The 20,521-nt window shown below is 45.1% G+C and overlaps 6 protein-coding genes across 6 annotated transcripts; 2 read left to right on the top strand and 4 right to left on the bottom strand.

The window, feature by feature from the left end:
- Positions 1-2,062: 2,062 nt before the first annotated feature.
- BDQ94DRAFT_170313 (GNAT family N-acetyltransferase) lies at positions 2,063-2,861 on the top strand (the record flags this gene model as incomplete). Its single annotated transcript, XM_026771465.1, has 2 exons — positions 2,063-2,468; positions 2,539-2,861. 2 exons carry the CDS (start codon positions 2,063-2,065, stop codon positions 2,859-2,861), a joined length of 729 nt encoding a protein of 242 aa, XP_026626754.1.
- A 547-nt stretch (positions 2,862-3,408) lies between these two features.
- BDQ94DRAFT_170312 (uncharacterized protein) lies at positions 3,409-3,906 on the bottom strand (the record flags this gene model as incomplete). The annotated part of the gene is made up of 2 exons (XM_026771464.1): positions 3,409-3,570; positions 3,628-3,906. The coding sequence occupies 2 exons, from the start codon at positions 3,904-3,906 to the stop codon at positions 3,409-3,411; spliced, it is 441 nt and encodes a 146-aa protein (XP_026626753.1).
- A 141-nt stretch (positions 3,907-4,047) lies between these two features.
- BDQ94DRAFT_170311 (uncharacterized protein) lies at positions 4,048-4,671 on the bottom strand (the record flags this gene model as incomplete). Its single annotated transcript, XM_026771463.1, has 4 exons — positions 4,048-4,224; positions 4,348-4,392; positions 4,488-4,567; positions 4,638-4,671. 4 exons carry the CDS (start codon positions 4,669-4,671, stop codon positions 4,048-4,050), a joined length of 336 nt encoding a protein of 111 aa, XP_026626752.1.
- A 4,671-nt stretch (positions 4,672-9,342) lies between these two features.
- Positions 9,343-11,491, bottom strand: BDQ94DRAFT_178693 (Carboxylesterase family-domain-containing protein; the record flags this gene model as incomplete). Its single annotated transcript, XM_026773177.1, has 1 exon — positions 9,343-11,491. The coding sequence occupies exon 1, from the start codon at positions 11,349-11,351 to the stop codon at positions 9,345-9,347; it is 2,007 nt and encodes a 668-aa protein (XP_026626751.1). The 5' UTR covers positions 11,352-11,491.
- A 704-nt stretch (positions 11,492-12,195) lies between these two features.
- Positions 12,196-13,055, top strand: BDQ94DRAFT_170309 (uncharacterized protein; the record flags this gene model as incomplete). The annotated part of the gene is made up of 2 exons (XM_026771462.1): positions 12,196-12,936; positions 12,987-13,055. 2 exons carry the CDS (start codon positions 12,196-12,198, stop codon positions 13,053-13,055), a joined length of 810 nt encoding a protein of 269 aa, XP_026626750.1.
- A 5,298-nt stretch (positions 13,056-18,353) lies between these two features.
- BDQ94DRAFT_170307 (uncharacterized protein) lies at positions 18,354-18,928 on the bottom strand (the record flags this gene model as incomplete). Its single annotated transcript, XM_026771461.1, has 4 exons — positions 18,354-18,486; positions 18,540-18,596; positions 18,680-18,762; positions 18,851-18,928. 4 exons carry the CDS (start codon positions 18,926-18,928, stop codon positions 18,354-18,356), a joined length of 351 nt encoding a protein of 116 aa, XP_026626749.1.
- Between the last annotated feature and the right edge of the window lie 1,593 nt (positions 18,929-20,521).

Here is a 20,521-nt window from a genome sequence, read left to right as displayed (position 1 = left end):
ATATCGTATACCATCGGGTCTGCCGTATACCAGTATAGTAGTTGTAGACCATGATGGTATGCCGTATACCATATGTTTGTCCATATACCGTAGTCACGTGGTGCGAGGCCGTTCCGGGCGTCGTATTGGCAATCCGCGATTATACTAATTAACAGTTTTGGTTTTGCCCGAGCGCTGCCCTTATCGGCGCTTTCTGCCTGGCGAGTCCGCCTTACTAGTAGGTTAACTAGCAGGGGTCCGTAACAGATCTGTCAGCTGATAAATTTATTTTATTATTAATTTAATTTTTATTAAATTATTAAAAATTAATAAATTCAGAAAAATTCAGATTAACTATATTTTCTATATAAATTATATAGAGTTTCCAGCTTAAAAAAAATATAAATCAGATTCTTTTAAATTATTATATAATTACTTTTATATATAAATTCTCGTGTTTCTTGATATTATAATTATTATTTTTATTTTTATTTTTATTTTTAATTCTACTTTTAACCCTGCTTTCTTTGTCTGATAATTAAAAATTAATAATCTAGATTATTAATAAATTAAATATAAATAAAATCTTTTTATTCTTAGCTGATTTTTTTAAGTAAATTAAGTTATTTTATTTATTTTCTATTTTAGAATTTATTTATTTTTTATTTAAAAAGATAGTTTATTTTTCTTTAACTAGTTTATTAATTATATTTATCTTTATTATTTTAATATCTAGTTTTTTAATTAGAACTAGTATTATTTGATCTGACCATCTATTTTTATTATTTTTTGATATCTAGTTTTCTAATTAGGACTAGTATCACCTGGCCAGACCCATATATTTCCGCTTAGGGAAGATCATACCCCCTTTGGCCTAGTAGTGCTAGACCGCCTTCTCTTTTAGGCTTAGTGCCACTACCGCTATCCGACAGGAAATAAGTGGATCCTAAGATAGGAAGTGAATGGAATGGCTTGACTTGCTTAGGGAGGGTCAGCTAGGGGTGAAGAGGCCCTATTTATGCTTAATTCACTGATGATCTAGATCATTGATTTTTGATCGTGAGACAAAGAAAGCGGGGTCAAAAGTAGGGTCAAAAGCAGAAACAAAGACAGTGAATGATTGAAATGATAATCATGATATCAAGAAACACGAGGATTCACATATAAAAGTAATCATATAATAATTTGAAAGGGTCTGGCCCATATTTTTCCTTTTGAGCTGGAAACTCCATACAATTTGTATGGGAAATATAGTCGATCTGGATTTTTCTGGATTTGTTGATTTTTGATAATTCAATAAGAATTGAATTAGTAATAGAATAGGTTTACCAGCCGACATTTCCTATTTAGGAAGGTGGTTTGCTTCCCTTTGACTAGTTTGTCAATTGTATTTACCTTTATTATTTTGATATCTAGTTTCCTAATTGGGACTAGTGTCATCTGACCAGATCCACATATTTCCGCTTAGGGAAGATCATATCTTATTAGGCCTAGTGGTACTAGACCGCCTTCTCTTTTAGGTTTAGTTCCACCACGGCCATTCGACAATTTTTCTACTAGAGAAAGAGATCTGGTGGTAGTATTGGATTTTAAAGAAGTATAATAGAAAAAAGTAGACTATAAGTAGAGAAGCGGGCAAGAAAATAATTATTAGTTAGAATATAATTTATTAAGATTACTTATTTAGAATACTCAGTCTTCTACTTACTTTATGCTTAGTGATCACCTCAAACTACTCAGGGCGTGACTCAGATCTACTCAGTAAGCAAAAAGCAGCGAAGAGTGAGCACTAAAACGGAAAGAGTAGGCCATCGACCGTCCTAGAAAATCAAGTAGATATGTGATCCCAGCTCGTTATTATCTCAGCAATCGGGTCAACAGAAAACCCAATCCAACACCGCACTTGGCAACGTCTAGTGTTACCCAGAAAGACTGATTTACCCCGCGCCTCGCCCTCGCCCTCTCCCTAAAACGACTTCGTACGACGTATCCCCCATATTTTGCTCCTTAGGGCTAACACTGACATACAGCATCGAGGAAAAGAGAAATCCTCTGATTTTTTGGACAACTTCGGTCTTACAGAATGCCCTTCAAGCTGACCGTAGTGGCTTCGGACTCCGAATTCGACGAACTCGTCCGATGTGAATTTGATGCCTATGAGAATCCGCAATGCAACCTCAAAAATCTCTTCTTTCCCATCCAGGGTTCTTCACCTACTGCCCGCGACACAGCCATTCAGGATGCCGTCAAGCGCCAAATACACTGGCACCGCTCCGACCCCTCCAGCCAATGGATTAAGGTGATCGATGTGGAGTCTGGCAAAATCGTTGGCGCTGCCTGCTGGCACATTTACGAGACCAACCCTTATACCGTCACTTCCGACGAGGAGTGCAATTGGTGGCCTACAGGCGAGGCCCGTAATATTGCCAATGCACTTATGGGGCAGTTCCTCGTTCCGCGAATGACATACATGAACAAACCGCATGTCTGTTCGTTTCCCTGTTCCTCTTGTAGCTTCTTCTACCGACAAGATAACTAATAATCCAATTACGTGTTCAGTCCTGGATATCTGCTTCACGCATCCTACCTACCGACGGCGTGGTGTGGGCAACATGTTGATGGAGTGGGGTGTTCAGAAGGCCGAAGAGAAGAACCTGGAGTCTTACATAGATGCTACGGAAATCGGGCGTGAGCTATACAGCAAATGGGGCTTTGTAGAAGGGAGACAACGAGAATTCACGCTAGCGAGCTTCCCCGAAACTCCAAAGCGTAACGAGTTGAACGAGTTGTTGCTGCCATTTGTGTGGTGGCCGATGTATAGGCCGGTAGGAGGCAAGTATGAGGAAAACAAGGGACTATTTCCATGGGATAAGAACTGGTAATCCTTATGGAAGTCAAACCTTCGGATAGCATGGATAAAATATTTTATACATAATGATCTGTCACCAAGAGCTGCTCTTTCTTGGAACTCATTTATTCCAAGATGACCACATCTAATCACGGTCAGCCAAAGGGTTTTACCCTGCTACAAAAGCTGCACTGCGTTCAGTTTAATCTCTTTTGAAGTGGCCAACCGAGGAACGTGAAAGGTGATTGACAACAGCGGAGTATTTCCGTATGACTTCAAAATTACGCGGCTGTCGGAATTGTATGGTATCAAGAATTAACCCAAGAATAGTGATTTTGTATAAGTCCGAATACACCTAATAATTTCAAACAATATTATACAGGTGTTTCACCCTAACGTGAAGTCGTATTATATCCTTAGTTGAAAATTGTATTATTATAATTGTGGCATACCTAGATTGTCTACGTCATCTCTACATTCTACATCAAGCGTCTCATTCAATTAATTTCTTAGCCACACTCATTATATTTTAATAAGGTCCGAATATATACATATGTCCTCCTCAAAATACCCATCTACGACTATTTTAAAGGACTGCAATAACTGCGAAAGACATCGAAAGGCTGAGCCGTCCGTAGAATATTCTCCAGCAAAGTCCCATAGTCCCAGCCAAGAGCTGCCGCTGCCAGAGCAGTCAAACTTGCTCGATCTTCGCGCCCGGGACGCCCGGGGCCAGTCAAATTCTGTAGCAATCCTCACGTAAGTATCCCAATACAAGACAAACAACATAGCAGACTTACCGGCTTCATGTTAATGTCAAAGAGCGCGAAAGGAGATCCCTTGCTGAACCGTCGTATATCCACTCGAATCGGAGCTGTAGCCCCAATCAGCTCCGCAACATTTTCACACTGCTCCATGATTTTCCGAAACGCAGGATCCTGTACCTCCTCCTCCGAAACAACCTGAGGGTTAGCAGTCACCGCAACCACGCCATTATACGGCGCGATGCTATCCGCATGGTTGAACCTGACAACGGGCAAGGTGCTCCAGTGCCGCGGCCGTCTCGGGGACGGAGGCATCACTGTAATAGTGGCTGTTGGACATCCTTACGGGCTTCGTAGTTCGAATGGGTCTTGCTACGTCTAGATTTGGAATATGACTGACTACATCTACTCAGGAAGTTTCGAAGTAAATTAAGAAAGGAAAACAAATTCTCAGATTTAGTTGTCTTCATCCTCGTCCTCGTCGGTAACCCCCTCCAACTCCCCCAGCTCCTCCCGGATATGGCGGAGGTATGCCTGAGTGGCCTCCAGCTCCTTCTTCAGTTTCTCCTCCCTCTCCCTCCAATACGCCTCTCTTTCCTCGAGGTCGAGGAGGTGACGTATATAATCATCTTCCTGGCGAAAAAAACTGCTCCATCAGCTCCCGTCGCCTCTTCGCCTTGGCGGCGGCCTCCTCCGGGGTCTATGTGTATATCATTAGACCATATCATTATGGAAGACATAATATCATGTACTAACGATTTCGGCGGGCCCCGGCCCGGTCTGTTGCTGCTGCTGCTGCTCCTACAATGAATATCGGTCAGCATCAGGGCCAAGTATATGACAAGTGAGAAATATTGCGGTGAGAAGGATGAAGGATAGTGAGTGATGTTATATACTCGAATAAACACCGCCGTCAATGACTGGAAGTGAGGGGAATATGGATACGAGGCATTTGGGAGTGTACTCACTTCGTTGGCTAAAAAGGAGACAGTAAGTACGGGTTGATAAGTATGAGATGATGTGGGATCTTCTGAGGTAGTACTTACCAGGCATGGTAGTAGTAGTAGTAGTACCAGGCATGGTAGTAGTAGTAGTAGTAGTAGTAGTAGTAGTAGTAGTAGTAGTAGTAGTAGTAGTAGTAGTAGTAGTAGTAGTAGTGATGGTGATGGTGATGGTGGTGATGATCGTAGTAGCTGAGACGAAAGTCTGACATGCAAGAAGACGCAAATCACCTGACACCCTGCCTTTCGTGGCCTCTCCCTTCAGCCTCATATCCTTCATCCTCTTTCTTTACTCTCCAGATTTGTGATTACGGTTCTACCGATCCCTTCGGATGCCTTGAATGGATCCGAGCCCGACCCTTTTTTGTGCAATTCTATATCTGACACCTTGATTCAACCGACAGTTTCCAGCACATCTTGTTGTATAATTTCTCTTTTCAGTGCTCAGACTCGACTCTCAGTCCTCCGAATTGGGTCACCCGGAGATTCTTCTATTCTTCGATGAAGTGAGGCTTGGAAGCATACACAAATCTTGAGACGACTCATCCCATTACAAACCAATAAGTTGGAGCAAAATTATGATCGATCTCTATCAATATTAGCAGATATAATTCTAACCAGTCAGAGACTTCTTGAGTCCTACAGTCACAGGCGTCAGAGCATTTTATACATCGATTTATATACGTGTCGCCTAGATATAATGGACCAGAGATCGAAACACTATCTCTATTCTAACCCACCTGATTGTCTCTGCATCAACTTCATAAATTCCGTCCGCAGACCAGGATGAAGATATGCCATGATCTTGCTGCATGGAATCTTCATTGTGAATCATTGACACAGTTGAAGTTGAAGATCACCAGCATCTATATCCTATGACGGTGACGTGGCATTATAGCATGATGGACCGGAAGTCTAAGACTACGATATTGAAATATTAATTTACGGGAGCCACTTTTCATCTGTTCCACTGACAAACTGGAGCAAACATGGAGCTATCAAATCCAATTTGAACATCGTAGGTCCAGATCCGATATCAAGGCGTATTTACGTCGAAAAAAGGCTGAATGTCTACGAAGAGTTGTCGGTGGCCTGGGAAAGGATTAATGAAGGGCTGGCATAGCACGAAATTCAGTTCATATAATGTAAATCTCCGATTAAGGTAAGTTAGTGCAGCCCATAGAAGACAGCTTGCTCCATTATTATCTAACACTCCCAAATCCCCCCGAAGCTCCCTTGATTTGATGTGCAAGGACCAGTCCCCTTTCTGTAATGATAATCTGCCGAGCAGCTCGCGCCACCGTGCTTGGCCTAATAATCCTTTACTTCATCGTAGCCATAGAGGCTAGTCGAGAAAATCCCAGCATTCTGATATTCAGCTCGTGAGATATTCTCATCTGAAAGCAAAGAGTTGACATATATTCCAACCCTATATGCTGAATTAATGCACGGAGACGATACCCTTGCACGTTCATCAAAGAATCCTTGGTATGAAAGCTAAGCTTTCATTCCACACTATGTCACAGATAGGAGTTCTAGACATTCTCGAAGAAACACCATTAATACATCATATAAGGATTCGGTAGCCCACATTGAAGTAAGTATAGCTGGGAAACGGTATGTACTGTTATATATCATGAATGTACTCTCAAGTGTCAATAGATATCGCTCGTTGTATTGGAATACCAAAGACCGTTCAAAGATTCCCATAAGTTAGTCTGAACATCCTTCCGACTAATTTGCCGGTAATGCAAGGTTTTAGCATTCTGGTTGGACGAGTATCCTCTTGCCATTTCCATGTGCTGCGATACTGGACGCTGAAATTGATTAATTAGTTGCACCGATATAAGTATCGCAACCAGCTTTGGTCGGATGATATATACCACCAGTTGAAAAGTTTGCATAGACTTCTTGTCGATTGTTGCCATTGACAAGAGAAAGGGACATTAAAGTCACCTAATTGCAATTACCGTTTGGTTCTCTGATAACATCAGGCTTCCCCAGAATTTCCCTCTAGGATTCACGGCAGAAGTCCATTGACAGTCTATCAAGGAGTCTCCAATAACCAACTGTTATTGGCTTAAGATCCTCAGACATGATTGTAACATCTTTACTAGATGCACATGACATCAAACAGACAAGTAGACTCTGCAGAATATCTGCGAAGGCTGTGTCCGTATTGACAGGTACAGCAAGGCTAGTTTTTGAATCAATCACCTATGACTTCATCGAATATAGCCTCACCATCGACGTCGTCTGACCCGACAATGTACTCATTGTATCCAACTTCTTCGTTGACAACGTCCAGTTCCAGTCAATGATGAGGTCAAGGTATTCATCTGAACTATAGTACGCGTTACTGAAACTTTCCGTCTCACTATCCTCTTACTCCAGGCGTGAAGCTGAGGCCCTCTGGGCACTGTCCATCTTGCGAACACTTTTACCTACCTGATGGCAGCTGTACTTTCTGGACACTATCCTTGCAACCCCTGCAATCCCCATCCGAGCCATAATTAAGGTCGCAGACCTCGTGACGTTTGATCGGACGAGATGTAGCTGGAATGGGGTCCCTGACCTCATCCTGCTTCCTCTTGAAGTAGCCATTGATGCTGGGTTGATTCTCAACCTATTTGACCTTTTGGGCCTTTGAAGAGGGCATTTCGAGAAAACTTACCTTTTAATTGTCTTAAAAAACAATTAAAAAAACCGATTGTTTTCGTCGAGGTTTGGAAAGATATATCTTTATACAGTTATGGCGTTAGAAGGGAAGTAGACATCCAATAGAGAAGATCCTCAATGGTCGAATGACTGGAATTTGGACTTCATCATGCTGTACATAAAAGAAGGATAGGATACATATATCACGAGGTTACAAGAACACCAGATGGTAGTTGTTGTAGATAGAGTATTAGAAAGAACTTACCTTCTGATTTTTCCACCTCGAGAAAGGCCTTTCCCCAGAAGATGATCTGGAAGATCATTCATATAGGTTTATCCACATTTAAGCTATAAGACTTTTCTTCCCGGGAGCCATTGTACCTATTGTAAATATAAGGCTGTATACGCTTAATTTGTTTGTGAAAACAAGCGCTTACTGCTTTGTTCTGATGTGGCTTTTTAACCCTGTTTTGCCTTTCCTTCTTCTAAGGGCGTGAAAAACCTCGAAAGAGGAGTCACACGATGGACCATCTTGGGATCCTTAGGCCCTGTTGGACATAACAGCATAAAGTAATACAGACTCATGTACTTCTATGACGTTAGCTTTTAGTATAACGTAACCATTATATGCGCATGCATCTGGTTCTCAATTGATTGACTCGAACAGCATACGCGACACGAGAAAGCCTATTAGCTAGCAACTCCCGCCAAGATAGGAACTGAAGAAGATAGTCTATCAGACTGTCTGCGTGAAAACTCTTACCTGTGATTTTGCTATCTGTCAACATATAGTTGGTGTCCTAGGCTCAGTCCTTAGGGTAAGCCGTCAATCGATGTTAGGGCAAGGCTCGCTATATGCTAGTATTGATTGTATGTACATAGAAGATAACGAATCTCTACTTTTATTGTTGCTTATTCTTAGTTCTTGATCAAAAGAGAGAAGATTGAAATATAAGAAAATATAAGAAGGCGTTAGAGATGAGAAGAAGAAAGAGATTGAGATCAGAAATGAGAGAGATTTTTATACCCCAAGGGCGAGGGCTACTGGATGCGATGGTGATAGCAAGCTGGTGAAGGAAAACTATCTAGACGATGAATATTGGTAGGAAGTTGACCGAGCGGCTTCATTGAGAGCATAGTTTTGTGAATAGTCCAGGAGTGCTAGTATTAGGGAGTAATGAATATGCCAGTCTCGGTGATGTCGATGAAGGAGGGAATATAGTCATCTTCGATTGAATATGTGAATCCGAGGTAAGAGAGATGGAATGGACTGATCACTGCCTATACGTATATGGAAGCCTTATTGAATGAAGCACTGAGATTTTGCAGACGGAGATATGGTGGCCTTCTAATGCTGGGAATTTGAGGTTGTTGCTATTATGGGTGGTTATGGAATGGTATAGGAGAGTCTCGAGAGGCGAAACATTCCAAGATCTTCGATTTAGATAGCTGAGATATTGACAGTGTATACTAGCTACTGATGCTTATCTTACGACTTGACCTTATTTTGGGGAAGAGACATAGTAGTTGCTTGAAAGACCAAGTGGAGACGACCGCAAAGATATCATAGACTACCAACACAAATCAGCGACAGCATAACAAATCTCATAACCGTCCTTTCGTGAGAAATAAACATTTGGATTCCTTCAACTCATGTTAGGCTAAAGCCTCAGCCTCCACACATATCTTCGAACATTCCGCGCCCTGTTTTTGCCCGATCTTCGACGAAGAGCACATCCCATCAACTGAGGCGTCCTTCCTCCTGTCGAACAGGTCGATATAACCCTCTGGTACCCTAATTCCAGGTATAGGCCTTATTCCTTTGGCTCCTTTTCTGAGTCCTGGAAAATCGGGGAGCACACGGTAGAATGTGTGGAGCATTACCTTGCTCCTAGCTTAACATATCGATTTTCTATTTGCACCGGTAGGATAGGCGGGTCCACGGGGTCCATGACGCCCACAATAACATAAGTACAATTTTGCTTTCAAAGGCTTGGGAAAGAGAACAACTAGTCATCGCCTGTACATGAAGTTACAATGGCTAAGTAGAGTGAATATCTGAACATCATATCTAACAAAATACACTATATCTCTCTAATTGGTATGTTCCAGGCCCAAAACAGCACACTCTTCCATATAAGGCAATCCCGAGTAAAATGGCACGGGGTACTGCAGATTAGCCACGTTCTTACTTCCACTTCCCTCCGTGAACTCATCCCACTGCCACCTTTCCATAAGCTTCAGGCTGCTGAAGTATCCCCTTGCGCGAAGATACCCCTCATCAACATTCGGATCTCCGCGTCTGGCAAAGGCTGCCCACATATCCTGTACCATATTGGTATAATAGATATCCTCCGGCGCACGGACCGGCAAGCCGAACAGATAGTACGTCCCGAACACCTCATACAGATCTCCGGAGTGACATTTGTAGTAAGGTGTGTCGGGCTTGCCAACGGGGTAGGTGCAGAGATCGTACCAGTCATAGTAGTTCAAGCCATAGGCGCGCTGGTGCAGGTACACGTAGAGGCTGTTGTATGCGTGGGATGCTGCGCCGACGGAGGCAAATTCCTTAGAGTAGCAGGTCATGCCGGCGGGGGAGTCAACGTGGATGGTTGCGTTGTAGGGGGTGGAATAGTTTCTCCAGAGGCCTGAGGAGAGCACAGCGTCCTCTTCGGACTTTGTGATGGAGCCGCTGCTGACGAGGGTTTGGAGGGTGGTGGTAAAATTTGTGGCGTTGGGGGAGATGGTGGTTTGGAGGATGGATTGCGCCTCCTCGGGCATGAAGCCGGTAATGAAATTGACTTTGTTGATCACGCCTTTAGCGATCTGGGTGAGTGGGTAGTCGAAGATGTAGCGGTTGTCGATGACGGTGTCCCAGGTTACGGAGGAGCTGATGTTGAGGAGGGTTTCAGCCGGAAGGGATTGCAGGCACTTGAGGCGCTGAGTTCCTGTAGTGCTACCGCAGAGGGGCTGAATGTAAGGGAGAATAGCAGCAGCTGAAGCGTTGGAGGTCTCGACGTGGCCGGCGATGGACTGGCCGATGGCGTTCTGGAAGAGGCCGTTGGCTTTAGGGGTAGTGAGGAGATCAATGACGGACGAAGCACCGGCGGATTGACCGAAGATGGTCACATTGTTGGGGTCTCCGCCAAAGGCTCGGATGTATTTCTGGACCCATTTGAGAGCCTCAATCTTATCAGTAAGTTGATAGTTGCCAGGGATGGTGGAGTCATCGAGGCTCAGGTAGCCGAAGATGTTGAGGCGGTAGTTTATGGTGACTAGGACGACGTCGTTGCGGCTGACGAAGCTGTCGCCGTCGAAGGTGGAGTCGGCACCGGTTCCTGAGGTCTCGCCGCCACCGTGGATCCAAAGCATGACTGGCCTGGAGGAGTTGGTCTTATCTTTGGATGATGGAAGAGATGGGGTGTAGACGTTCAGGTGCAAGCAGTCCTCGCTATTTCCCCAGGGGTTGAGGCCGTAACTGTTTCCGTCATACCAGCCAGATTGGATACATGCAGGGCCGTATCTGGTGGCGTTGACGTAGGAGCTCTGAGCCCATTCTTGGGCGTACTTGAAGCGTAGCTCTCCCACAGGAGGCTGGGCGAAGGGGATCCCCATGAACCGGAATGCCATATGGTCGCGCAGACCCTCAAAAGTGACTCCATTGGCGCTGGCGTTGACTCTTGGGAAGTGAGAATAATCGGTATCCACTTGATTGACGAACCCAGCGGAATTAGAGCATAGGAAGGGAAGACCTGCAGTCGAGGAGGTATTGACTAATTCTCCATTCCAAGACGTCGGACGGTCTGAGCTGCAAGAAGACCAGAAGAGCTGGTCAGAGCCAATGTTCTTCAAATATTGTTGGTATGTGAAGGGATAATGAAAGTCTGGATATTCTTTGCAACTAAGAAGTGATTCATTGTACTGCGCACAGGTTGCCTGCGCATCTTGGTAGGTCAAGGCATTGTTGACGAGAAGGGCGCTGGGCTTTTCAGCATGTGTTGTCCAGTTGCCGTCATTCTGGAAGAGTATAGTGAGACTAGCCTCTGCCGGTACACAGCTGTACAGCAAGCCCAGGATTGTGATGAACGTACGGCTCCTCATTGCGCCAGTGAAGATGTTTAGCTGCGGTAACGGAGTCCATGGCTCTCAGGTATTTATGCGAAACCAACATTGTTTGTAATCGAAGGTAGTGGAGGATAAAGTCTGTTCCGCAAGCGGCCAAAACTGGAGATGTGGGGTAGTTGAGGAGGGAATTAGGCTATTCGCATCTCCGCCATTCGGAGAAGCCATCCCGAATGCTGGAATCCCGGAGAAGATCTCTCTTCACGGCATGGCTCCGATGCCAGACAGACACAGTTCCTATGCAACTGCGGCTTCCATGACCTATTAACTGCCGGTCATGCCATCATAGGACTCCCAACTCTCTCCCGTTTCTCCAAGACGTAGTAGCTCCCAGTGAGCCGTCCACCGCTGCGTCATAGCTCCTTTCGGAAAGGATCCATCCTTAGAAGGCATGACATGGTCCGTTTCTTCCTGGAGAACTGATATATAATACAATGACAAGCTCATGCAACCGCCCTTAAGTGTAAAGTACTGACGATGTCGGCATCCCGAAGTGGTTTCTGTCACGGATAAACTTGCGTGTAGTCTGCACATCTCCAAAGGGATGATGCAGGAAATGTGGGGAGCCACGTGACGTGCGGGGGACCGACAACCGAGGCATCTCCGCCATCTCCGCGTCTCTCTCACTATCACTCTCATCAATCTAAAATTTACGTATAACTTTGTATCTCCTTGCTTTGACTTACAAACATTTTCTCATAGTAGGCGACGACGTCTTGGCCTACGCTGCATCAGCTGAGACCAGCATCCTGGGTGACACTAAAACTCCCTATAGATAACACTGGATTCTTTATTTCGGCCTCTATACAACTTACAGCCCAATATGCCAGTTGCATCACTCTACCTGCTTGCGCTAAATACGGACACAAATGCCTTTCTCAAGTCTCTCCGCTCCTCTCGCAACGTGATCGTAAGCTCTAGACCGCGAGATGCCGTGATTCGTCCCACGATACTCGACCAGGATATCCTAACCAAGACGCCATGGGATCTCCTCGTTCTCATCCAAACGCCCACGGATTCACCTCCGATCCCCTCTACTATTCAATCTCAGATCAAGTCCCAGTACCATGTGACAGTGGGAATACCTTCCAAACTTCTCGCCACCTACGCCTCACGAGACGAATCCCTCAAGCGCACTGCTTCATCCGTCCCATTGACTGGATCCTTAGATCAGGCACGCAGCAAACCAACTTCCCAAAGCCTGGAACTCTCGCCCGATCTCCTTGCTTTCATGGATAAGCTTACACCTCAGCACTCGGGACCCGTCACAATGCTTAATCTGCTTCATTTCAACCACCCAAATGGGAAGAAGAGCTACTACCAATATGGCCAGTCTTTCATTCCTGTGGCCGGAAAGAGAGGCGGAGATGCAAAGATTGTGGGTAATGTGGTAAAGCCAAAGTCTGGAACTGCGGATGATGTGGACTCGAGAGGAGATTGGGACCGAAGGGAGGAGGATTGGTGGAATGAGATATCCATCGTGCATTATCCTTCTATCCGGCACTTTTGTGATATGCTTGCTGGGGAGGACTACCAGGAGATCAACGAGAAGTATAGACTATCGGTAAGTTTGGTGTCTGGTAGATAGGGACTACAAGTGCTGATGTATTACAGGCTTTGAGGGATACCTTCTTACTTTGCACCACCGAGTTTGACGTGGAAGGGGCGTCTTCGAAACTTTGATCTTTGGCACTACCTGATCTTTGCTACCTCTGCATACATGGCCTCCGAACACAAACACACTCTCGACATCTAGGTCGATCATATACATACAATTGAACCCGCCCCTGCCCGTTGCATTGAGATACTATGATGATAATATTGATGTAGTATTCAATGAGAACGCTTTTACTTCCACATGAATATAGGTCCATAAAAACAGGATCAGTACCAGATAGTTGGAGAGACGATACACTCGTCGTCAGCTACGAAGGAGGCCCACCGTATGCATCTTCGCCCGTCACAGGATGTCTCAGGGTCGAGATCAATGCATGGAGTCACAGAAGACTGATGTGGACATGTCCTTCCTCGAAACTTAACTCGTGGAAGAGAGCGGTAAAATGGCTCTCAGGGTGGCCTGTGAGCATCGCCGAGCGTTCTCAGAGATTTCAATCCAGTCCGATAACTAGGACCCTTCCATATACAGACCAATTCTTTCTGCGAAGATTGCCGTTTTCAGCTCTTTCCCTTCTTTCCTTTTATTCCATTTTTTATCAGGAGAGAGCTCACGGATTGGGTCAGACGAGCCATACCTCCCAGGAAGGTTCACTAAGCCCATAATTGGAGTTTTCCTAGGTGGACTGGAAGAACGGAAGCGAACAATTTGGCATTAAAGACAACGGCAGTCCCAGAGACGAATTTCATCTTCATGGGATGCGACGTTTCATTAGGCGGCATCTGAGCTCCTCAATGCCAATCAATTCGTCGCCATGTGCTCACGGCTCTAAATCTGGTAGCCACAAAAATGTAAGCAAGTCTCAGAAAGTCTGCTAGGAGGGCATTCGTTGCCTTGGTGAATGTATCTCGGCCGCACAGTACACATAGTGCCCAGTGTGTACTGGAGCTTCCATGCATGATGCGCTGGCTTATCCAGCCAGTGCGGGATGGCGTATAAGTAGCTGGAGACGCACATGGAGAGGACGATAGGACAGAGGGACCCAAGTCTGCACCAACGAGATTGCAACATTGGCGTCAATGCTTTCTGAAAGCCCTGTGGTACCGCAATGATCTGGAACATTGGCCAATGGCATTGATACTACCTTCCCAATTGAGGAAATTGTGTTGTTCCATCAGTTTAAATAGCTGGGGGCTTGAAAAGAAGCAATAGTTCCCGGATAATATAGTATTGCATGTTAAGCAACCAGAGGACCATACTCATTGCATCCCGAAGATATGCGGCATCCCTGAGGTATATGAGCAGCAAGCACCCGGGCATTTAATCTGCTTGAGAACTCTAGTGGTCCCCAGATGGTGCCCTCATTCACGAGAAGCGAGAATACCATGTTTATTATTCTGGTTTCAAGTCATCCTGTGCAGTGGAGGAATCTCAGAAACAAGCATCGGGCTCATAACCTGAACTCAATGTCTTTTCAATCAGACGTACATGTTTATGGTATAATTTCTTCCTCGTTCTCTTCCCTGGGGTGGTTTCGTCTCACGGTTATTGACAAAATCCACAGCATATCTCATTTGATGATCTGACAGAAAGTCAGGAAAATGTGTCCTGTCGGTCATACTTTGAACAAGATCATTTGAGACTTGTTTTGGGAAGAGCATTGCCAAGATCTATCGCCTGGAAGGTCTTCGAGCAGAAAGTCAAGGAAAGCGTTCGGGAAAGACATCGTGAATCGCGTCGTGTGTGAGCGATATGGGCATTATGCAGCACTTGATGATAAAGGGGAAAAATGAATAGGTAGATAGTCGCAGCTAGTGTGAGGTACATAGAAGAATAGTCAGCGTGCAAGGTTTCTGTCCCCTGTGTTTGAAGTTCGACGTCTTCCATAATTGTCGCAGTGGCGTTCCAAGACTTGACTCACGGACCAAGCGTTCGAGCTCTCTGACAACTACTTCGGTCTCTGGACAGCTTCGGAAATGGAGATGTTGTAACGATGAGGGTATGATGAATGACAATATGTAGGGAACAATGGCCATGTCGAAGAGCAACAGGAAGATTATATTTCCAGGTCTTGCCCATGGCCAGCAATCCTGCAGCCATTCCTCTGTCGTATATAAGAGCAGAAACAGGGTTTCAAGCGCACAACAGGGAACAAATAAATCACATTGGTTTATATTGTTAAGACAGACACCCTGGTGGATTGTATATCAGCGAATAATGGGTAAAAGTCGCACTGAGCGGAAAATTCGGCTTCAGCCGATATATAGTTAAAAAAGCTCCTTATTGGTCAAGTGCTTTTTGCCGCTATAAACAGGGGCCGAATCAATGCCCTTGCAGTGGTCACAGAAATTATCTCGACTAGCCTATCGGGCTTAACTGAGATATGTAGTTTCGAGGAATGCCATGCCTGCGATAATTAATACTGTAGCTGCTGCAAAAGTCGCAAAGGCGGCCCTAATGGGTAGCTCATAATAACAGCATGCAGCGGCAGAATCTATAAGTCTTCTCCAACATTGTCTTGTTTGATGTCTGGTTCCAACGAAAGGGAAACAGCTATCAGACCCATAGCTCCCCCATACCGCCGAGTCTGAGGGCACTGGCGAGCTTTTAGAATAGCAGCGAAGAGGTGAACAGAATGTGACAAAGAAAGTGCGATCTGCAATTTGCGCATCCTCTGGTAGCATAGTATTGCCAAGTCATGCTGTTACATACTGAGTTATAGCATGGCGATGATACTGACTTCGTAGTTTCGTCATCCTAGTTTGGTATGCCAAACACTTCCACGGCCGCTCGAGGCGCACCTGATTTGAATACCCCAGATCGGAGCCTCATGGCCCCCCTAGCCGGATACTTTCTCATTTCGCGGAGTGCCTGGAGCGCATCTTTGTCATCGCTATGCTTCTGCTCAAGAGACAGGCTGCATTCATCCCACGCCATAGCACAGATGGGGCCTTTGAAAAAGCTCGGACTTATGGTAATTTATATGGTGCCTCATGTCCCAAGTGGCAATACCTGCTACTTGTCGCTATTGGTGAGAGGAATGTGGCGTCCCTCGAAGATAATCTGCGCCGTAGGAAAGGGCTCAGGCCTCCCTGAACACTCCGAATGGCCATGGTATCATCTGATGAAATGATGCTGAAGAAATTTGTAAAGATCCCAGCCACGTCCAAGTAAATAACGCAGGGGTAATTATGCTTGAGAGAAGGTCAAATACCAAAAGTCATGGTAAGAAAGGTTGATTGCGTAGGTAACTGACTAGGCAGCTGCGACATGTCTTCATATGTGTATATAGTACTTTTTTTCTTTGTAATTCTTGTGCCACGTTCTTGAATTTTATATACAAGCGTGAGTTCTGCATTGCTTTCCACTTGCAAACTCTGTGAAAGCGTTTGTGAGAATAAGCCCATCATACAGGGACGGCCGACCAGCCATGATAACGGCGTTAGCAACAGCTCGTTGTAAGGTGGCGCCCGAAGCTCCTTGGCCACGTCACAGAAGTATATCCTGGTTTGCATGCGCTGCAGCAAATGAGGGAGAGGCATCTATGCTCGTTATTATAGTGGGATCCACGGTCATGACCGTAGTTTCGAAGACAAAGATTGAGCAACGCTTCGTCAGAGGGAAGGCAACGTTTATATGTAACAAGTCCTCTTCCTGGACTTGGAGTTCCCAGATGCGTTCAGTTTCAATTGCAACTTGTTGAGTTTCATTCTGCTCTTTTTGCGCCTTGTAACACCTATATCCTGGGTCACATCCCACATTTTCCATGGCCAGATATGACGGAAGCATCGTATTCATGAATCCCCCAGGGTCAAACACGGCATGATTGAAGGAGCGCATCTCCTTGGAGGCCTTGTTGAAATCAAACGGGAAGCCTGTACGCTGAATGCAGTAGTACGTAGTAGAGGGGCTAGCACAGGAGCCATTCGATACCGGATGTGAAGCACGTTCATACCATTCTTTTCATGTTGATATGCCGGATCAACGACGTATTTTAGAGTCACTCCTCTTTCAAGACCTCACATCGTGATAACTGCTTGAAGAAATCGAGGAAGAGCAGGCACTAAGTGGAGACCACAAGTAACTCAAAAAAATGAGGTGACTTTTACTTATCGAGACTTAATTCAAGCTGATCTGGTCATAGATCTGGTGCAATGTCGCAAGAATACCCCCCTTCTTTGTGGAGAGATTTCTCGGCACAGTTGCGTCTGCCTTCTAGATGAGACTGGAATATCTGTGAGCAGGATGTGAAGCTTCTATTCACCTAGCATCACTGCACGGATCTCGAGCAATGACATGGGCCGTGATACTGTCCTTTTGTTGGTCAATGATTCTGACCCTTGGCATGTCCGCGTGAAGGCTGAATTTGTGCTTGGTTTCTGCTGGTGTCCTTCGATCTCAGACTGAGCCACAATGACGTTTCTTGTCTCCGAATACGGTCTGAATAATAACCTTAAAGCTCAACGATGAAGCCAAGTTCATGAAATGTTGGCTATTCGTCTAGAGACACCACCACCGGAATTGACGGTGGAGTCTTCTGAACAATACCCCTGCCCTGCGTATTACGCCATTTTTGCCACTAATGGTAGATGTTCTTTGGGAGAGCAGGTGATGCTATCAGTTGGGATTATTCGAGCAAGTCACTCGACAATGGTGCTTTTGACGAGAGGAAGCTCGAGTTTAGTCTCAAATATGTCGGCGGTCTTGAAAGGAAAATCATGTATTCGGCCACGGAGGCGACTGAGAAGGAGGTCTGGGGCATTTATATACGTGTTCTAAGACCACTAGAATGTTAATTCAATATTGACGACTCACATGAAGAATCACGGGCCACGTAGCAGGCCATGGGCAAATTGAAGTGCCTGCTAGGTGAATCTTTGTATCTGTACGGCAGAACACCGGGAAACTTGAAACCTTGGGGGTATTTATACTTTTTCTGATGAATAAACTGCCCTTCGTCAGTCGGTCGGAAAAGTCCAATTCCCTTGTCATCGTCTCCGACTAATCCTAGGGAACTGCCGTGAATCCAGACCGTTCCCGTGCACCACTCTCTGAGTTGGGAGATGCCGACAAAGCCGCCGTTTGACAAGTGTTATGAGGTCATGAGAATCTCTGCCTTTGCTCAATTATGACGCTGTCAGCAGATCTGCGTGAAGTATTAGTATTGAGGTGTACAAAGAGAGAAAATACAGAATCCTAGTTTAAGTAGATTAGATAAAGAGTAAAATCTTATTGTTTACTTTCAGAAGCATCTCAAGAATTCCCGAAATACGAAGGACTAATGTGTTTCAATATTCAAGCCAAAACAAGCTCTGATGAGGTGACTCGGTAGGCCCTATAACTGAGGATAACCAGGCAGTAATTTATCAGGGACCAAATCCATCAGAACTATCAGGATTGCCAGAGCTACAGCTGATACCAATCCACGTCTGAGAGTCTGGAAATTGAGCAACGTTTGCAGAAATTGTCTGGCTGGTGTCGCCCTGACAGTAGTTATTCCTACTTTTGTGAGTTGATTGATCAATTGGAGCGGGACAGACGCGCAGTCATACGGGTACAGAATACAGAACTCATCCGATGCGACGCGGACAGATCCAATAGGGGCATCTCTATGTTGCAGCAGACAGTAGTCAGTAAATTGCTTTCTTCATAATAGGATGAGGTGTTAGGACAAGGAAAGAGTGGCACTCACCCAGGCAGAGTGATGCAGCCACCAATACTAGTGACAGCGGTGCCATCACTACCATGAAAATTTGCCAATGGGAAGAGCAATGTCTGGACCGCCAGTAAGTACCACACACAGAGAAAAAGCGACCAAGATGCAATGATGCAATGGCGCGTGATGCTCATGGACTTGACTTACGTGCTCAAAAGGCGTAGACTGCGCTGCAGTCAAGCTTGCCATGAAGGCGGGCAAGGATAGGGCCGCAAGAAGTCTCATTTTGATGTCACCAGTATAGAAGAGATGCACATAGAATTTGGATGGGGAGCTAGAATCAGCAGCCAGGTCGGAGAGGCAGGCGTATTTATGATTGAAAGGATGGGTGGCGCGACCACGAGGAGCTGAAATCGCAAGGCAAAGGACTACCTGTTCCTCCAGAAACCTATAGTGCCTACATTCCGGTGATTTTTACACAAAAGTGGAATCTGGGAATGCCTCCCTCTAAATTGTCCGCGGATAGACAGACTGTGTCATCATTCTCAAACTGCCCGCCATCTTGCACTTGTCTCTTCAGTACCATTACTCAGAGTGTAGGTATGGCAGAAAGCTCTGGATATGCTGTGCTACTGTTCAAACACAACTTGCTTATTGCCTCGGGTCCAATCTTAGAGACATTTCTCACAACTCCGTTCAGAAATATACTCCGAGTGAGCGAGTTAGTAGAAACAGTAGCCAACCCGGCGATTGTTGTTAAGACTGAAGGCTTTCACTACATGTTCTCATGGCGTTAAGTAAAGCTGCAGTTAGTTAGTACCGGAATAGAGTTCCATAGAGGGTCTGTGTGGATCATGGCTGCTTATTTGTATATACTCTCCTTCGTAGCGTTCCTTGTGTGGCATTTAGAATGTATGCCCCAGAAATATTACCCCAATTTACTTAGTGGTTGGGTTGCATGGGCTCACGTTAGGTTGAGGGATTAAGGGAGGTGTAGAGTCACATGCTTGATGCATAGAATGCCGCCGCGGAGCCTATTAGAAGAAGAGTATATTGGCTATCATTGAGGCATTGGATTGAAACCTTCGGAGTTTCCTCTGTCATGGTGGTAAATTTGTCGTCTCCGATCATCTCTGGGAAGTTGCTGAGAGGCCATTCCCACGCGGAGTTCCTGAGCGGCGGATGCCGATAAAGTGAAGCCTTCTCCCGAAATTTCCCTTTTTGGAGTAACTTGGAGGTTAAAGATAATATACTATTGACTGATGTTGGTCCCTCATCTAAAACCTTTTTCACAATTGTTAGCCTAACAGAGAACAACAGTAAGAAACACATGAGAGAAAATTCTTTTGTGACATAAGATGTACCCCATGATCAGTGGTGGATATTATTATGGCCAGTGTCTTCATGACAATGGTTTGTTTTCTGTTGTTCAATATTGAACGATTGAAGTAAGGTACCGTGAAGTGTAAGGCTAAACTAGTGATATGCATTATTACTCGTGATTGATTGCAAATGTCTTATTCCCGGATTGGTCTTCACTCACAGTGAAACAATAACTACATAAGGTAAGTTCCTAGTAAGAAAAAATCTGCCACTAAACACAGCCATGTCACTCGATATTCATTCTTATTCCTTATTGTTATTCCAATCCGTGGCAGGAGAAGCTATGGATTCTACTGATCCCTAAAACATTAACGTAATCAGGTCCTGTGAAAGTCCTCCCACTCTGCCGAATCACCTGTACGACATTGTACCCCCTACGTCCAAAACCTACCATGTATGAAACCTCGAACTCCATGCGGGGATTTCCGCTATTTGAGCACCAATCGCTCCTTCACAGAATAATCTCAATGACTGCATCTACAAATACCACCACCG

This window comes from Aspergillus welwitschiae (genome assembly GCF_003344945.1).
Source record: "Aspergillus welwitschiae strain CBS 139.54b unplaced genomic scaffold BDQ94scaffold_15, whole genome shotgun sequence".
NCBI lineage: Eukaryota > Fungi > Ascomycota > Eurotiomycetes > Eurotiales > Aspergillaceae > Aspergillus > Aspergillus welwitschiae.
This window is presented reverse-complemented; position numbering and strand designations above follow the sequence as displayed.